The sequence below is a fragment of the Nymphalis io genome, chromosome 4, assembly GCF_905147045.1.
Source record: "Nymphalis io chromosome 4, ilAglIoxx1.1, whole genome shotgun sequence".
In the NCBI taxonomy this organism is placed as follows: Eukaryota; Metazoa; Arthropoda; class Insecta; order Lepidoptera; family Nymphalidae; genus Nymphalis; species Nymphalis io.
This window is the reverse complement of record NC_065891.1, coordinates 1,646,090-1,664,921: the sequence shown is the minus strand read 5'-3', so window position 1 is coordinate 1,664,921 and position 18,832 is coordinate 1,646,090. Positions and strand designations below refer to the sequence as shown.

Genomic DNA, 18,832 nt, shown 5'->3' with positions numbered 1-18,832 from the left:
CGCCATAGTTTCGTTTTCCATTTTTAAATTTTCTGTCTGTGGTAGCCCGTCCTTGTCGTTTCCTATAAACAAGTAAATGATCAATCACAACGACCGGTCGTTTCGTGTGTGAGCGGCAATCTTTGAACGATCGATCGTCACTATATTCTTTCAGATTGCTCGTAACGACGAATCGTTGCGTATATTAAGGAGTAATAAAATGCGCCATTTTATATACCTTATCCTTAACATCGCGAACCCAAGTCGGCACTTTAATACCTCTAGCTTCGGCTTGTTGTATTTAACTCGACACTGCGCTTTCAATCTCAAGGTTTGACACTTATATTATACTTTATATTGTTATGCCAAAAATTTTGTTATGAATTTAAATAATTTAAAAAAAACACTTAACGGAAAGGAAAGTAGTAAAAACAATTTTTTTAATTAAAGTGAGAACAAATCTGTAATATCAATATTCGTAATTTTGACGTTACATTTGAGTCCTGAGTGTGACTATTGACTGCATTACGTTGAGCATCAAAACGACTTAATTGTTCAAACCAAAATAGAATGCGAGAAAGAGACAGGACAGGTGTCATTAAAATATGCGTACATATACATGTGTTTACATTGACATTTTAATCAGATAAAAATTACATGTCATCGATAAAGGAAAGCCGATGGTGTTCTGAGAGGAATCAAACGAGTGTCCCCGTTGTGTGTGTGCACGACGTAGTATTCTCGGCCGTTTATTATTCTTTTTTCCGAATCACTATGGAATTTGTACTTTGAATTTCCAAAGAGCGAGTCGTAAGGCGGAGGGTGAGTGTCGTCGTAGTTCCGTAATCGGAAACCTCTAGTTCTTTGCTTCTTTGTTCTTTTTGGATTTTCGCCTTTACTCTTTTTCTTGGTGATCCAGCGTTTGAAGAAAATCTAAAATATTTTGGTTATATGAATGAAGATGATGATTATATAGTTGAAGGTTTTTCGAAGGAGGTAATAAGGTTTTTTTTTTTAATTATTCGTGGAATTAGCAATCTTTGATTTTCGTAAATATAAATTTCCATTTTATTTAATTAAGATAACTATGTAATTTAGTTTTCGGAAAATAGTAACTAGATAGCTACTGAGTTACTTGCCGGTAAAATTTATATTCTGAAGGGGTTGAATTTAATCTTTTGATTGATTTTAATGTTTTCTATAGTGCGAGTAAAAACTACTTGAATAAAATTTATTTTGATTTTAATAACACTTATTGCGTTTGCTAAATAGGCTATGTAAAATAAAGTTTTATGTATTGACTTAAAATTATGTATTCGTTATTGAAGAAAGAAAGATATTGAAAATTTTATTTCTATAAGTCATACCACTAACCTCGCCAATAAAAACAGCAATAGCGGCCGCCAATCCAGCGACCATAATCAGGTAGGTCATCAAAAGGTCGCTGTTACGCAGCTGACGATCTTTGGATTGTAGATCGAGTGGGCAAATTTTTGTGCTTGGCAGGTCTTGGTGCTGCAGGAAAGTCACTATACCAGACTGGATCAAATTTGAAAGCCTACAATTATGATAAATTACTATAACATGTATATTTTATTGTGAATGGGTATAATGTATTATTGTATTCGTTTCTCTTATGTATATTCCGCGTAATATTATATTTATTGATTTAAATGCGATCATCTTAATTTTAACTAGGAGACATTATAAAAAATGTAAAATATGTAAGTTATACAAATTAAAAATTGTTTTTTTTTTAATCTTTATTGCGTGTAGAACATATTGATCGTTCTTAATATTCACTTACACACTGTCGAATAAGGTCTTCAAAGTGCTGTTCTTCGGGTAAGCGAAAGCTCTTTGCTGCTTCATGAAGGCATGAGGAGCAATAACATAAGTACATCTATCTGATTCCGCAACACCTTCCCTCGTTTTCCTTAAATAGTCATCGTACATGAGGTTGTCTATGGCTGTTTGTTCTTTTACCAGGACCGCCCCTCCATTAACCATGGGTAGAAAGTCCTCGTTTTTACTCACAGATCGGAACTGAGCTCGTCCATTTACTAACATTCTGTTTAAATAGTAAAGGTTCTCCTCTGGCTGTTGTATTAAAATCGAAATTGTACATAGTTTTGACCATTTAAAATTCCGTGAAAAAATATTCAGATATTTAATAAATTCTACTAAAACCACTAATAAATTTAAAGTATAATTATTATAAAAGCTAAGTGTGATATAGTATACAATAAAGAGAATAATAAAATATCGCTCACATTTTTAATGGTATTAAAAACTGCGCCTCCATCGACTGCAACCCAGCGATAATTCTTCTTATATAAATCTTCAGGATTTTCGATATCCAACGTGAATTTAGATAAGGTTAGAAAAGCAGTGAGATTAGCTGTATAAAACGCAGACAGCAATATTACGAACAACCACCATGTTGCGAAAAGAACTCGAGTTGTATCTATAACAATAAGGGTCGATATATATATATATAACAAATATAAATCGTGACCGCGTGGAATGGTGGCAAGAATGCTAACAGCATTTCCTTTGAATCGCAATTCCGATTATTTGGACGAAAAATGAACCACCATTAGAGGCAATAAGACGAGATGTTACATTTTTAACGAAAGTTTTTACACACCACTATTATTTTTATTAAACCATTTTTCATTTTTAGAAGAAAATATACCATTTATGTCAGATTATAGCATATTTTGTCCTTGGATTTCTATCTCCTGGATAGATAGAACATATAGATAATTCATTCGAAAACATTAAAACAAAACAAAAAATCTCTATTTAAATACATATACAACATTAGTTTGTAAATAAAATCATTTTCATGTTAAAAATTATTGTGATTAGTGAACGAAAGTACATATCGGAGGGGTGTGACTAGAGAGTGATAAATGACAGCGACCATTAGCGAAGATACCATCGGACGTAATGTTGGAATTGACTGTGATTTGTGGCCAAAACACATTCCAACATTAATGGTTTTGAAAAAATATAACTAATATATTATAATATTAAATTTTTCTATGAAAAACTCTGACGTAAAACGGAAATGGATACCTATTGTAAATTAAAGAAAATAAAAGTTCTCTGTATTTACTTTTATATTAACTACTTTTAATACATGTAATGCATCTAAATTACTAGGATACTAGGAATTTACAAAAGCATAAACTACTGAAAACTGTATATTGACAGAATGCTAAACTATATCAATGGTCCACCCAATTCACATTTTATAATATTCAATAAGCAATTATTGTGCCTAGGTAGGTATATATATTTATATATAATCAATCAAATTTATTTCGCATACGCATATATATGCGTATATATAAACGGCGCTAACTATTGAGATCAAATTTTGCATGTGGATAGGGTTTTGTTTTTTCTGTTTATCAATAGACACCTAGTCTTTCCACAAAAAAAAACCTTTTTTATAACTAATTACTATTAAAGCGGAGCAAACGTCGGTACTCCAGGTACTTAAGACTTACTTGCGTCGGGAGCTAGAGTTGTTCCCTGTTTAATGAAAGCACCGTAGACGAACCACACACTTGGAGTGAGAGAAATGTGCCGTTCATTATCTTTAATTAGTTTAGAACGAATCCACGTTAAGATGGTGATGCATGGCCCATAACACAGCACTGCTGCCAGAATTAAATACCTATAAACATAAAATTTTATAAATATTTTGATGTATTTGACAAACATGACGTGATGGATAATGCAGTTGTTCATAATTAGTAATTGTCTAACAAAAGTTAATTAGGTAGGAATATTGGAAAAAATTACCAAACGTAGGTTGCAAAAGGTGCTAGAAGGCCGGACCCAGCCGCGGATTCGTTAGGTCGTTTCAGCATCATTTGCCACACACCTTCGTCTAGTTCATTGGAAAATGTTACCAGTTTTCTATATTTTAAGAATGTAGGTACAAACGCTGCTGCCATGTCCACTTTCTATATTTTATAAAAATGAATAATTAAAATATTTTGTGAGAATTTTATTATAAATTTAAATATGTATTTAAAAATTGTATTTGAGTTTCAACTATTAACGCCTCCCTCCAGCTTTCTATTGTTACAGAAGGTTAAAAGGACTATCGATAACAACAAAAATAAATAATATTTATAAAGAGAAATAATAAAAACACAAAATATTGCGTAAAGAGTACGAGCATACGAGCGAGCGCATGTGATATAATTTTAGATTGGATAATAACATTATAAAAAATCAATGTAAGTATGTAATAACATATTTATACGTACGCTGCTATTAACCAGACCTATTAGAGAATCTTCGGGCTTCCGACCTCCAAGCTCTATATTCCTTTCAGGCAAAACAATTTCGTAGGTAAAATTGAACTTTTCACGCAATGTATTAATAAGGAAGAATGCCACACCTTTGCCAACAATAGTGCCATTTTCATTTCTCTTTGTAAAACTCAACGGGTAATTCTGGAGACAGGTTAGATTTTTAATATTTAAATTCCTATACATATTTAGCAGCATACTGAATAATCTTGCACCTAGGTCGGCAAATTTAGGGCCAATTTTTTTTATAACTTATTAAATTAAGTTTTTAACACCTGAGACAAAATAGAAAAATAATCAAGATCTGTAAGTCTGAATAATAACTCAGTTCATGTAGGTCTTCGAGCAACATTGTATAAATTTAGCTATTTGTAATTAATTGTAGTTTTTTAAAGTTAAAACTTCATTCCACATTCCGTAATACGATATACAAATGTATGTTATATCTGAAACCTGATCTTTAAAATAGTGGTACTGATAAGCAAAGATGTCGGTACGTTTTAATTAAAACACGATAAATATTTAGACTTACGTTATACGTAGCTATTCGAAGATGTTTTCCGTTTATTTCATTTTTTAAATTCTGAAGTACAATTTTTCCGGGTGGTAATTGATTCGCTAAAATTATGATTAATTGATTATATTATAATTACAGTAATTTGAAATTTTCATTATCATTAATATATATTTTAATGATACCAATGAATGGGTTGTCGATGACATCGTTGCAAAAGCTTGCATTACAGATTGCGGCTAGAATTAGTTCTGCCCCAGCCATTGCATGATGCTGTTGGTTGCCATTGGACGGTCGAAATTGAAATACCGCGTCATGGTGACGCCAATTGGGTCGCTACATAATCGCCGCTACGAGGATGCGCCTTAGACAACATATATTATAATGCACGTAAGAATTGTATTGATTTATAATGTATTTTTTTTATTACTCTGCTATTTTTAATTATTTCTATAAATAAAATTATTGATATCGTCCACAATACTACTAAAAACATCACCATTATTCTTTTTTTTATTACATTAAAATGAATAGTTTACTATAATAATGTATAAAAAACTGAATGTTATAATTTATTGAACAATTTTTATATATAGAATTTATATTATATACAGTGAAAGTTTTTTTAAAGAAACACTATCAATTCCTCTTTTTTAGGAATTACTAATACTTTTATTTACCCCTCCAATTAAGCGTACAGCTTGTTTTAGGAGTGGGGACGACAATAGGCCATGGGTCACTAAGCTAGGCTATGACCCATAAACCATTACGCTTATTATTGAACTAGTTATTCCCATACTCTTTTAATAATGCTGCGAAAGAACATCCATAATATGATGTCTTATTCATCAATAATAATCCTTTATTACAGGTAGTAGGTACATGTTACGTAAATTGTTGTCACTGGCGTGTAACTAATGCTTTGTGGGCTATAAAATAAATATTTTCCAATACGGCATCATTACGTCGACAAATAAGAATTACGTTATACGTCATGGCTAATGGTTTATTTTATTTTTTGTTATTGATTAAACTTTTGTGTGTCAACTAATAAGACCCTTGTTTTGGTTTTGTTCCGCTTGCAAAAATTGAAGAATATAAAAAATAACCAGCCATTTCTTTGGAAGATTGTTGGTGCTTCTAGTAATAAATAAAATTAGTATCAATTTGAAGCTTTTTGTTTTGCTATGCTTATAATTTTTAAAGGACAAAACTATTTTACAATAGTTGTTTTGTGCAATTAGTACAGAGATATTGAAATTTGTGATTTTATAAGGTTTCGGTCTTCGGTCCTGTGTCGGGATATACTTAAGCCTGTGTCGGGATCCCCTCCCGTAGTTAAGTAAGCCTCACGGGAGGGGATCTCGATACTTGCCGCACCTCTTTTGGTGTCGGTATAACAGGAACAGTTTCAGTCCAAGGGGGCTGAAACTGTTGCTGATAGAATAGAACAGATGTGGAAGATATACTTACGAATAACCATGTTATGAGATCTTCATACTTGGATGAATAAAATTTTGTTTTGTTCTTGTTCTTGGGGGAGAACGCTGGTACAGGATTTCTTTTTGCAGTTGACAATTTTATACAAGCTAATATTTAACTGTCAATGTTTGTTAGTTAATAGTTTGTTTCGATCAAATCTTACAAACTTAATTAGAACACGTTGTTTCAGTCCGATGACAAAGCACATTTGAGATAAGCATGGCCTGATCTAGGATGGGCTCCAGAAGTCACGGTAGCATGCGCAAGTAGTCCTGTGGCGCTCCTCGTTAAGACGGAAAGGGTACCGCAGGTTTTTTTAGTAGGTATTCCGATGTTCGGGGCGAACTCGGCGCCTTGGACACCGGCGAGCCCCACATACCCACCATTGTTCCCGTGGAAGAAACGCTTAATGCGTTTTTCCAGCGTTAAAATAGAAGGATTGGCTTCAGAATAGGATATTCCTTAACAGTCAACACCAAAGACACGAAATTTCATATGCGCATTACATTGTGATTACCCTTGTGCCACCATGATATAGCTGCTGAACTCATCGGCGTGGAGGGCCGCAGCCTTCTTCTGTGAGACCGTCATGGTCCAGAAGGAGACCGCGGAGCGGGAACGGAAAAGGGCCGATCCTGCTCGGCGGAGACGACGTCAGCGTCGTCTCGGCCCTCCCACAGCCCCGATGCCCGGGGCTTAAAAGATAGGGCATAACCCTGGGGCCGTGGATGCGTAAGGTGGGGCCTCGCTTGTCTTATTTCAGACGGCCCTGAGGAGGACGGCAGCCGGGATGGCCACGCGCTGCCGTACGCTCTAGCGAGGAGTGCGGAGGGGCTGGATTACCTTTGCCCCCTGAGGAGAGCTCCGCCGAGCCACGAGCGGAACAAAGCATGGGAGAGGCCGCGGATGCGTTATATCAACACGATCCCGCAGCCTCTTCGATCCGTGCCGAGGACGGCCATCGCAGGGTACCTTTCTGAAGGTTTCCACTGCGTGAAAAAAAAATGCTGCTGAACTCAGGTTTGGCTCGTGACGATCGAACTCCTCAGCAATAAACAGTACAGACACTAAATTAATATGCGCATTCAATTGTATATAGCTGCATACTGAGCGTTAACACCGAATTCCTTAACAGTTACAGCAAAAACCCGATATTTCGAATACGCATTCAATTGTGATATCCCGTCATAAATGTTACCATAATACACATAGAATTTCCTGTCTAACTTTTTTTTTATACAAATATATACATTTCTTCAGAATTATAACTTATCATGAAATATGTGTTTCTCGCGATCATTTTTTATCTATACATCTATACTAATATATAAAGCTGAAGAGTTTGGTTGATCTCGTTAATCTCAGGAGATACTGGTTCAAAATGAAAAACTATTTTTGTGTTGGATAGCACATTTATCGAGGAAGGCTTTAGCCCATATAATATCCCGCTACGACCAATAAGTGCGGAGCATCTGTAAAAAATATTGCAAAACGGTAGAATTGATTCCTTTTGGGAGATTCAGTTGAATGCCTAAGAAAATTGCAATAATGGAACCCAATGTATCATTTTTTGCTATAAAAGTCATAATTGGCAAGCGAAAACTATTGATGATATCTAAAATAATGTATTACGTGTTTATAAAAGGGAAGGCCGGGCATAGTGACCAGCCCAGGCAGAGCGGATACCATCCATTATTTCAAAATAACGCCCCCAAGTGCGCTCCCACAAGGTACTCCCCGCGTCCTTCAGTTTTAGACAAATAGAACTAGACCGTCATGATTCCTTTGCGAAAAAAATAATAAGAATTAAAAAGTGAACATTGCTTACGAATTTTCAAGGTACGTTATTCTGTAATTACTCATGTTTATATAGTACTACTGTATTGGCTTGATTCTATCTTCAAAATGCATGTTTTCTTGTTGAAATATTTTCTAATTTTATAGAGAATTTGTTTCTATATTTGATTTTAGGTCGAGTTTAATTCAACAAGTATCCGCTGGGCAAAGTGATCACGTGCATAGTGGACACCGTATTCACTTTGCCTACCAAGTGTTAATTTGACCCGGTACGTATTTTACAAGTTTTTTTTTTAGTTATTTATTATTATTATTTTTTGTCTGTCTCTATGTAATGAAACCTTGCTAGTTAAAGATTTTAAAGTATTTATGCAAAAAGAAACGATCTAACATATCTACAAAATTGGGATAAAAATGGAAAAGCTGGTGATTTAGCATTCAAAGCTGGATTTAGCACTCCTGTAAAGGAGGTACAAAAAGCTAAGTTTGTTAAAAGTACCAAATTATTGAAAAAATATTAACAAAGATTAAAGCAATGTTGAAACTACCAAAGCGAACAAAAGAACCAAAACAACCAAAATTGCTAAAACGGCCAAAAATGCTAAAATTATTAAATCATTTAAGGACAAAGAAAATGATGAAATGTTTTGTGGAGAGGTTTATATGGAAATTCACGAACAACGGTTGATGACTGGATCCAATGCAATTCCTTCAAGCAAGGAGTCACGAGAAATGCACGGCTTATGAGAGAAATGGCATATTTCTGTGTGACATCTGCACTGTTGACTGAGTAGTTATATTTTTTATTATTTTCTCCTTTATTTACCAATGTTTTTTTTATATTATTCGGTAATTGTTCCTTAACTAACCGTGTGCTCACTTTGCCCTATTAGTCTATTCACTTTATCCGGTGGTTTGGGCAAAGCGGATAGCGTTAACAATTTTAATGTGATTAATAATTTAAGTAAAATACTATTTTTTTCATGTGCTTAATTTGTGTTTATAATTCATCTCGTGCTTAACGGTGAAGGAAAACATCGTGAGGAAACCTGTATGTGTCTAATTTCATTGAAATTCTGCCACATGTGTATTCTACCAACCCGCATTGGAGCAGCGTGGTGGAATAAGCTCCAAACCTTCTCCTCAAAAGGGAGAGGAGGCCTTAGCCCAGCAGTGGGACATTAACAGGCTGTTACTGTTACTGTTACTATTTTTTTACATGTTTATGTTATATGTTTTTTGTTGATTTAATTTAAAGTATTTATTGAACTTATTAAAATTATATTAATAAGTTCAATAAATACTGTTTCAAACTCAATAATGTTTTTTTTATCTATCTTTATTAATTCCCTTCCCAAAGCCCGCCAAAGGTTAAGGTATTCACTTTGCCCGGCCTTCCCCTACTTTGTTTACTCATTATTACTTATAAAAAAAACCCGAGGCTATATATCTAACTATTATGTATAAATTACAATAACTGTTTTTGTTCAAATTAGTCAATAAAAACATGGGTACAATGGAAAGGTGATTCACACGATGATGACATTCATATCATGATATTAATCCTTATGCAATTAAATAGCTTTATAATAAAGGTTGACTATACACATGCAAATTAAGTGTAAATTCGTCTTTAAATTATTTAAATCGGACCTTTCGTTTAGAAGTTGTCCTGACTTGGTATAATGATGCAAAAAGTAGGAAAAATCCCTCGCTGTGAGCGAACCACGGATATCGGGGGCAACCATTATCTACTACGCTCTAGCCTATTATTTAAACTTTAAGCCGCTGTATAAAAATTGAGCGGCCGCGGTGCTCTTTAGAACAATTTATTTATTTATTTACTTAATTTATATGCATATCTTAGGAGTTACGGCAAAATTAAAATTCTCGCGGAAGAAAAAATATCATAGTGGTGGCTATAAGGTTCCCATTGGCAATGTACGGTAATATTTATTAAAGTTAATATTTTTTGTAGTGCCAATGTCTATGGGTGGTGGTGACCATTTACCAATATGAAAAAGAACACAAAGAACGAGCCACCTTTGTCAAGAGGTTTCTTTCATAATGTGGGACAAATTTACGATGAGCCAGCACTCGCACATTGAAGTCGCAGACAAAACCTGATAAACCAATACCTAAAAAGTAAACGCATGAAAAAATACCCAGGGCGGTGCTTGAAGCATATATATGTTATTTTATACTGTTAGCAACTTAGCACTGTCCTGTATGGGCAAATAGATCGATTGGCGAATGATTATACCTTATTGATTAAAAAACGCACGTGATAAAATCCTTATTTTTACCCGTACGAAGTTGGGGCAGGCAGCTAGTTTCTATCATATAAAGTAGTGTAATGCAACAAAAGAAGAAGTTTGTTTTATTAAATATTTTTTCTTGCTTTTTTGTAACTGTTTTTTTTTTACATAATTAAGTTTTATAATTTATGTTCGGTACCTAGGTATATGCTAACCCTGTTCTATATTTAGTTTTTTATTACGCTAAATTTAACTGCAATTTGTGATGTTACAAAAACCATAATTTTTCAGAAGAAAAATTGTCTAATTGGCTCTACAGGCGTGTGTATAAACTAACATTATACTGGTTTTTATTATTAAATAATAATTACCACATTTATAAAAATCAAACAACGCTTATATACCCTTGGAAATTGTTTTTTGTCATTTTCGCACGCATTGCCACCTGGGGCCTAGAGCGATCGCTCCTCTCGCTCTACCCCTTGTATAGAATCTAGATTATATACCTTATGGCATGTAAAAATATAGTAATATATGTCGTATCTTTCGAAATATTTACAATAAAAAATATACTTTAATTCTCAAATACGAATAACTAAATTTAGTAATGTATATTAAAAAAAAAAAAAAACAATTAAAATGTTTTACTTATTTTTAATATATTGAATAAGAAAAATTTTGTGATATTTTTTTTTTCTGTAAATCGAACAAAATAATTCATTTTCTAAAAATCCAATTTAATTCGCTATCTTACAACAGATGTTTTAACTTACTAAACATAAACGTCAAACCTCAAGTTTTAAATATTTATAACCTTAAAGTTGCGCTTTTATAAAATAATAACTTATTCTTATAATTAATAAGTATAATAAAATGAAGGAAGTATTTTTATCAAGTTGTGAAAAAAGTTTTATACAAAAGATTATATCAGAGGGACATGTAAGGCGCGAAAATTCAACATATTATTTTAATTCAACAAAACATTTGCTCACGATTTTATTTATTTTAGCGATTAGACGGCAGAAACTACAACGACAGTCGTAAACTAAATATATCATTTGGTTCTGGGTATGGCAGCTGTATCGTCTGTCTGGGAGAAACCAAGTAAATAAAAGAAATTTCTTTGTTATTGCATTAGCACTTTATATATATTATATAAAATTTCTTGTCGAAAATATATGTTAATATAAATGACTTCAGTTATTGGTGATAACGTAAACGTTACAACCGTTCGCTAACATGTTACTAATTAAGCATAATATAGGTGGCCTACTATATAATATATATAATATATATATTATATATATAATATACTAGCCTATATTGTAAGCATATTTTATTGTTTTTTACAGAATATTAGCACAAGTATCATGTGAAGTTGTTCAGCCGAAACAAATAAGACCCAACGAAGGTGTTTTATTTATAAATGTTGAAATTAGTCCAATGGCAGCACCACAGTTTGAAGCCAATCGTCAAACAGACCTCACAGTTTATCTCAACAGATTATTAGAAAAGTGCTACAAAGATTCAAAATGCATTGATCTTGAATCATTATGCATAGTTGTTGAAGAGAAGGTAATTTTTTTTTTTTCAAATCAAACATCACAAATATGTATGCTTATAACTTTAAAGTGTTAAACTAACAACTATTTATAAATAGCTAACTTTCTTTACAACAAAAACATTTATAATATTTTATCGAAACATTCTTGTACTCAACAACAGAAAGTTTTTGTCTATCAATCATATAATGTTTATTTTTTTAACATAAAACATCATATTTTTATAGGTTTGGTCTTTAAGAGTTGATATAAAAGTATTAAATCATGACGGGAATTTAATAGAATGTGCTAGTATAGCTACATTAGCTTCATTAGCTCACTTCAAGCGTCCAGATGTGACTCGAAGTGGGGAAAAAGTTATAATCCACACGTTAGCAGAAAAGGATCCTATACCAACAGTTTTATATCATTACCCAGTGTGTTCAACTTTTGCTATATTCAGTAATAAGTAAGTATGAATCAAAAAGAAGATATTGAATAATTTATTTCATCTGCTCTAGTTTTTTATGGGAGCTATGTATTTGCTTAATTTGAGAAAATTGATTGTTTCAAGCATTTTGTAATCTATAATCCTTATTAGGTATAAAATCTTTATTATTAGATAAAAGTTATTATTTATATTTTTTTATTATCAAATACTGATATCCACTTTAATTTTACTTCCAAAACTCTAATAACAACTTCACCTATAATCAAAATGCCATAATTTAAGGACTTGGCCAATGATATTGCTCCAATTCAATGTCAGTTGTTTATTTGTCTTTAATTCCTCACATAGTTGGCATAGAGCCATAAATATTTGTGTTAAGAATGCTTCATATAAAGTGAGAAGGCTTAGTGCCATTTTGTTCAAACAAAATTTGACCATTGCTTTTTTTTAAATTTCAGCATTCTTATATCAGATCCAAATTTCATTGAAGAATCTGTGTGTACAAGTAATTCTGATGGAAATATAAACGGAGGATTACTTGTGGTTGGAATGAATCAGTATAAGGAACTTTGTTTATTAAATCTTAGTGGAGCTGCAATTTACAATACAAATATTGTGCATAGAGCGACACTCAGTGCTGCAGATAAGTGTAAGAATATAGTTGATTTGGTTAAGACAGCAATTATAACTGATGATAACTTAAGGTGAGGAAACAGTAATTTAAAGGGCTCTTTGTTTTATTAATATTTTGTTTATTTGGAGATGCATGTTATTTTACTGATCAAGTTTTGAAATGTCAGCCAATCTAAAAGACATGCTATCTACGCATGATCATGATGCAGGGAGTATTCTCACTGTCTTGTTGTATTGCTATAGTCCAAGGTAAAGGGGAACCGACGTAACTGGGATATATCAACCACTAGGCCAATGTCTGTACATGATATCAGCTTCATTTTACTTCAGACTTCTATTGAAAATTTCTTGATATATAAGTCATTAACTTTTATCCTCTGGGAATTGAACCCTCATTATCAGCCTGCCAACAGACCAATGAGATCGTTAAAAGTATCAGTAATCTTATAACATAAACACGACAAACATTTCTAAATCCTATATGAATATTTGTGGGTAATGCAGATTGAACCCTCCGTCATGAATACAGCAGCTAGTAATAGTCATCATTGCGCTAGCCACTCTTTATTTCTTAAATCTATCTTCAATATACTGTTTCTTTTTGAAGCAAGTATGAGCAGTATCAATTTATAGTACTAGTTGGTTAGTGGCAGTCCGGAGTTTGGGATTAGCCAGTACATATGTTGCAGTCAAAACTCTTAATCAGACAAAACTACTCATAAATATCAAAATCAGTCAAAAGTTGAATGCATACTTTTGACAGAACTTTTGATTAAAATTATAGAAAAAACTAGTTTTGCTCATTAGATCTGGTTATAAGTAATTGAATACATCTAACCAAATTAATCCTTCGTAATTAACGAATTCCCAATATATTAATACTTTAACTATTTATATTCTTATCAGTTAGAGGTGATTTTGGTTGTTGCCCAAGTTAAAAGTAGTTTTGACTAAGAGTGTCAGTCAGAAATTTCCAGTCAAAATCACTATTAACCAATGATTTTCAGACAAAACTACCTGTTTCTGTATATTTCATTAATTTAATTTAACATGGTAACTATAAAATATATATAATTATTTTATTTAGATATTATTAATTATGTTTAATATATTGCAGGCATGTTTTTTATTTATATTATTATTATTCTCATCTTCTACCTGCGTGTGAATGAGGAGGGGCAAATTTTGGGTACTTTGGCCTTTTCTGTAACCCTGACAACGTGTATGCAAAAATCATCGATTGACTAGTTAATGGTTGAAAGCATAACAAACAAACAAACTCATTTTGCATTTATAACATTAGTAAGGATAACGATAAACTTTCCCAGACAAATTTTATAATTGAATATAATCTCAATTATATCACACACGCATACAAATAAAAAATAAACATATACTTAGGTACACAAAATTCAACACTTGATATGCGTTAGAGGTCTTCAAGTAGGTCACTTGCCCAAGTTGATATCGCTGACTATTAAAGACTAAATAACTGTCCAACCGTATAAGGAATCTAATGAGTTACTTTCGGTTTCGTGTAGTCCATTTGACGGGCCAGTTGGTAGATACTTGCCTTTCACGCCGATGGTTGTGGGTTCGATTCCCACCCAAGACAAACATTTGTGTGCATGAACATGTCCGTTTGTCCTGAGTCTGGGTGGGTGAGTAGTATATCAGTTGTCTGGTATCCATAGTACAAGCTCTGCTTAGTTTGGGATCAGATGGCCGTGTGTGAATAATGTCCCAGGATATTACTATCATTATTTAAATCACTAATATATGTATAGTTATTAGTATATAAAATAGTAATCACTGCTAGCAACATATTGTTTAAGAATAATTATTAAAATGTATATAAAGCTATCGTTCATCTTGAAAACAAGAAATCTTAAAGTATCTAATCTGACATTAAAACTAGAGACAACCTTATTTATTACATTTAAAAATTATATATTTACTAGTACAGCTGTATTTTCCCCTTTTTGGAAAGAGCTGGAAGATTATATAGAAGTAGAGTTAATATATACTTACAGATACCAGAATATAATCATAATTAATTAGTGTTAATATTATTCAGAAGTATAGCTTTCGAGATACAATAATTAAAGCATTTAGTAAAACTAAATAATATGTAATCACCAAATTGAAATACTCCACAGTCTTTCTTCCTCTTATTTTATAAAAAAAAACAGAGGATTTTCACATAATTTGCATCAATCGAAAGCGAGATATATTTAATTATATAATTTATGAATATTAAAGGCAAATTAACTGTTAATTTTATTTTTATTTATCAATTGAGTGTTAAAAAATGATGACATTGCAAAGCTTCCAAAAAGCAACAATATAGTTATTTTATTATAATGTTTATGGAAATTTTTTTTTCACACAGTTCTTAAAAAATCTCTTACTATATAAATGTCTACCTACTTTGTTCTTGTGTACCCCGAAAAGTCCACTAGTAATATACATATAAGATATTTACTATTCGTTTATAATAGTTGAAATTTTTATAATTCAATATAAATACTTTTTAGGCAAAAGAGGACGAAAATTAATTTTGGCGACATCATAACAAGTGATCATGTGCAATCATTGAGCAAAAAAGATCTTAGCATTTGCCTTAAAAACTTTGACGTCAAAGAACAGACGAAACAAAAAGATACAGAAATGATGGATGTTGACATAAGCATGGAGCCCAGCAAATATGACGGTAATATTCTTTTATAAATATATACTGTATGGAAGCGATAATTTTACAATTATTAAAAAAAAATACAAAATTTGATTTAGTCAAATTTTAAATTATTATCAGTGTTTTGGTCTGAATGCCTAATTGGTCTACTTGGTGGTAAGGCTTTCTGCAAGCCTACCGGGGTAGGTACCACCCACTCATCAGATATTCTACTGCTAAACAGCAATATTTAGTATTGTTGTGTTCCGGTTTGAAGGATGAGTGAGCAATTGGAACTACAGGCACAATGGACATAACATCTTCATTCCCAAAGTTGGTTGCGCATTGACGATGTAAGGAATAGTTAATATTTCTTACTTCACCAATGTCTATGGGCAGTGGTGACCACTTAACATCAGGTGGCCCATTTGCTCTTCCTATAAAAAAAAAAATGCCAAGTGAGCCAGAGTAATTACAGACAAGGGTCATCATGTCTTAGAATACATCCTTGGTGTTGCATTGATGGTGTGTGAAATGGTTTAAATAGCTTACAATCTCATGTCTACAAGTGATCACTTAGCATCAAGAAGCATATTTGATCATTTGTCTATATAATTATTAAACTGTTATTATAGTATCAAATACTTATTAAAAATTGTCAGTGTAAAAAAAAAACAATAATAATGAAATAACTTAGCCAGAGTTGTGTTTTAAAAAATTTACAATTCAATCATGTGTCACTTAAAAATAATAATTTATTAATGAAATTATATTTTAAACATTATATACATTATTTATAATTTTTCAGTCGTACCATCACTACCACAGACGGCAGAAATAAAGGCGAAGAAAGGTGCTTCATCGTGGATAGAAATATCATCAGAATCAGAAGAAGAAGATCTCTAAAATCATACACAAGTTTGTTAAATAAAATGTAATAAAAGTTACATTTTACTGCTAATAAAATCTCTCTTAACAGTAATTAGCATTTTTAGCATTTCCCTTGTCAATTAACAATCATAACATTTGATAATTAATAATGTTACAGAATACAAAAATATTGCATATCTAGATGAAAATAAATAGTGGATTCTTAATAAGTTTAACTTAATCATACATATTAGATACAAAGCATTTTATAAGTGTTTCATATGCAGTAGGAAAGCAAAAAATATTTTTATCATTATATATTTGAATTAAAAAAATTCTAGAACAGTAATTTTTAATAAAAAGATAAGCATCAATACTTCATTACATACATTGTGGTTATCTATTTCATTATAAAAATTTGGATGTTTAATGAGGAGTTTAGGGGAATTAGTGGAAAATACAAATTTCAAGTCTCAGTGGCTATATGTTTACTGATTTGTATGAGTAATCTCCTAAATAACTAATTCTTGATTATGACAGTTGTAAATACATAAATAATTTCATATGTTAGGATTGTCATCTTGAAATAAACATTGTTGTTTACCTTTTAAAATTGGAATTATAAAAAATCATATCTAGAATGAAGTACATTTATTATGTTTTAGCAACACAAAAAAGCCTGTAGACAGGATACAGGATAGCTAAATCTTTATATTGTTACAATATATGTTAATTATTATTATATATATTTAAATTTCATTTTTAAATCTATACAATATTCAGATGACAATCTTTTAAATGTTGATTGAAAATCTAGGAAGAGAAATCGTGGATCTATATTCTATTTCTAAATTAAAAACTACACATTATAAATTAAAATCACATATTACTACACTGAGTCTGAGTTCATACCATTTTTCTGGTCTAACTTATTGCCATTTGTTTTAACCATATAAATAAAATATGTCACAATTTCTTTTTCATTTACTGGCAAGGATTTAAAGTGTTTCTGGATAGCCTGAAAAAAAAACATACATTTTTAATATGAAATATGACTAAACAGGTCTAGTTAAAAGTATTTAGTAACAATTTCATTAATAGGTAGATCATCAATTATCAAGATACATACTTCAGCTAACTGCGTCTTATTAAATCCTGGTTTTGTCGGCACTTTGTAGTGTTTCTTATATCTTTTCAGAGTATTTACTTGTAACTGGACCCAATCTACTTCAGGGGAATCCATTTCTGCCTCATGACTATCATCCTCTGAGTCTTTAGGCCTCCTTTGCTTTGTCCTTGCACATTGTATCATTGTCTTGTGATAATCACAGATGTATGTGTGCCTTGCCTAAAAATTTAAATAATAATTAAAATATTTAGTTGTTTACACTTTCGATTTTTTAAAGCTTATGTTAGACTTATACTTATGAAAGAATAATAAATGGAAATTAGTAGAAGTAACATTCGCAAACTAACCTGAGGATCTATGTTTAGTTTGAGTCTTCTTTGAACGACTGTTTTCTGTATGCGCTTGCTGTACGATGCGTTGCCAGCAGGTCGCCTACATCGGTCGCTGTCATCCACAAGGCAACATATTTGGTCTGAATTACCTCTAGAATCTTCTTCTCCTGTACTAAACCCGTTGTTCATTGGATACTCGCGTTGAATCATATATAACAGGTAAATTATAGTTATAAGCGAAGCCCCGCACTCAGCGATGCAATGTAGTTCGACGTATTCACAAAGCCTCTGGATTGAGGTTATGATAAGTAAAAACACAGAACATTTCGGCGAAACAGTCACTTAATAACATATCAAAAGTATCCAATAATCACAATTCTATACCGTACTAATCATGAAAAATCAAAGTTTACTCAATCACTACACTTTTACGCAAATAATGTTCATGGCTTTTTTAAAGAAGCTTAGGAGTTATTACAGATTTTACACAAGTTCTTTTAACGTTTTTCGATAAAAATCATCTAGAACTGTATTTTAATAAATATATTAAAAATCTGCTATTTAAATTTATACAACTGAGCATAAATTACAAATTTACCACCGATCGCCAGTCGAGTATACGTCCCGCTCCCGTCACATTACTAAACGCAATAGCTGAAGTAATAGCTGCATGCACACATTCAAATATGATACATAACGCTTTGTAGAAACGATTCACAATGGAATGCTTAGATGTGTGCATTGAATTCTATTGTATGACAGCGTAGCTATACGTAAGTATAAACAAAAAATAAAGCCGATGTAAAATTAGTGATTGGCTACTACAAGGCGCGCA

At 32.0% G+C, this 18,832-nt stretch overlaps 3 protein-coding genes across 3 annotated transcripts; 1 reads left to right on the top strand and 2 right to left on the bottom strand.

Moving 5' to 3' along the window:
- Positions 1-639: 639 nt before the first annotated feature.
- LOC126781676 (glutamate receptor ionotropic, delta-2) lies at positions 640-5,094 on the bottom strand. The gene is made up of 9 exons (XM_050506640.1): positions 5,016-5,094; positions 4,849-4,934; positions 4,272-4,460; positions 3,799-3,962; positions 3,501-3,670; positions 2,253-2,446; positions 1,787-2,079; positions 1,354-1,537; positions 640-912 (listed from the first exon to the last, which is right to left on the bottom strand). The coding sequence occupies exons 1-9, from the start codon at positions 5,092-5,094 to the stop codon at positions 640-642; spliced, it is 1,632 nt and encodes a 543-aa protein (XP_050362597.1).
- Positions 5,095-11,167: 6,073 nt separating this feature from the next.
- LOC126781707 (exosome complex component RRP45) lies at positions 11,168-16,660 on the top strand. Its single transcript, XM_050506693.1, has 7 exons — positions 11,168-11,306; positions 11,377-11,471; positions 11,720-11,942; positions 12,157-12,377; positions 12,818-13,063; positions 15,530-15,705; positions 16,475-16,660. Exons 1-7 carry the CDS (start codon positions 11,241-11,243, stop codon positions 16,570-16,572), a joined length of 1,125 nt encoding a protein of 374 aa, XP_050362650.1. The 5' UTR covers positions 11,168-11,240; the 3' UTR covers positions 16,573-16,660.
- A 349-nt stretch (positions 16,661-17,009) lies between these two features.
- On the bottom strand, positions 17,010-18,734 carry LOC126781751 (histone deacetylase complex subunit SAP30 homolog). The gene is made up of 3 exons (XM_050506784.1): positions 18,013-18,734; positions 17,666-17,884; positions 17,010-17,554 (listed from the first exon to the last, which is right to left on the bottom strand). Exons 1-3 carry the CDS (start codon positions 18,205-18,207, stop codon positions 17,426-17,428), a joined length of 543 nt encoding a protein of 180 aa, XP_050362741.1. The 5' UTR covers positions 18,208-18,734; the 3' UTR covers positions 17,010-17,425.
- Positions 18,735-18,832: the final 98 nt, after the last annotated feature.

Bases quoted from the DNA above. Each gene is read 5' to 3' on its own strand.
- LOC126781676 (XM_050506640.1), bottom strand. From the start codon at position 5,094: ATGGCTGGGGCAGAACTAATTCTAGCCGCAATCTGTAATGCAAGCTTT. The intron at 2,447-3,500 runs GTAAGTCTTAAG...TTATTGTTATAG, and splicing joins AACTCTAGCTCCCGACGCAA to ATACAACTCGAGTTCTTTTC. The intron at 2,080-2,252 runs GTGAGCGATATT...TTAATACAACAG, and splicing joins TTTTTAATACCATTAAAAAT to CCAGAGGAGAACCTTTACTA.
- LOC126781707 (XM_050506693.1), top strand. From the start codon at position 11,241: ATGAAGGAAGTATTTTTATCAAGTTGTGAAAAAAGTTTTATACAAAAG. The intron at 11,943-12,156 runs GTAATTTTTTTT...ATATTTTTATAG, and splicing joins GCATAGTTGTTGAAGAGAAG to GTTTGGTCTTTAAGAGTTGA. The intron at 15,706-16,474 runs GTAATATTCTTT...ATAATTTTTCAG, and splicing joins GGAGCCCAGCAAATATGACG to TCGTACCATCACTACCACAG.
- LOC126781751 (XM_050506784.1), bottom strand. From the start codon at position 18,207: ATGATTCAACGCGAGTATCCAATGAACAACGGGTTTAGTACAGGAGAA. The intron at 17,885-18,012 runs GTTAGTTTGCGA...TTAAATTTTTAG, and splicing joins AACTAAACATAGATCCTCAG to GCAAGGCACACATACATCTG. The intron at 17,555-17,665 runs GTATGTATCTTG...TTTTTTTTTCAG, and splicing joins ATAAGACGCAGTTAGCTGAA to GCTATCCAGAAACACTTTAA.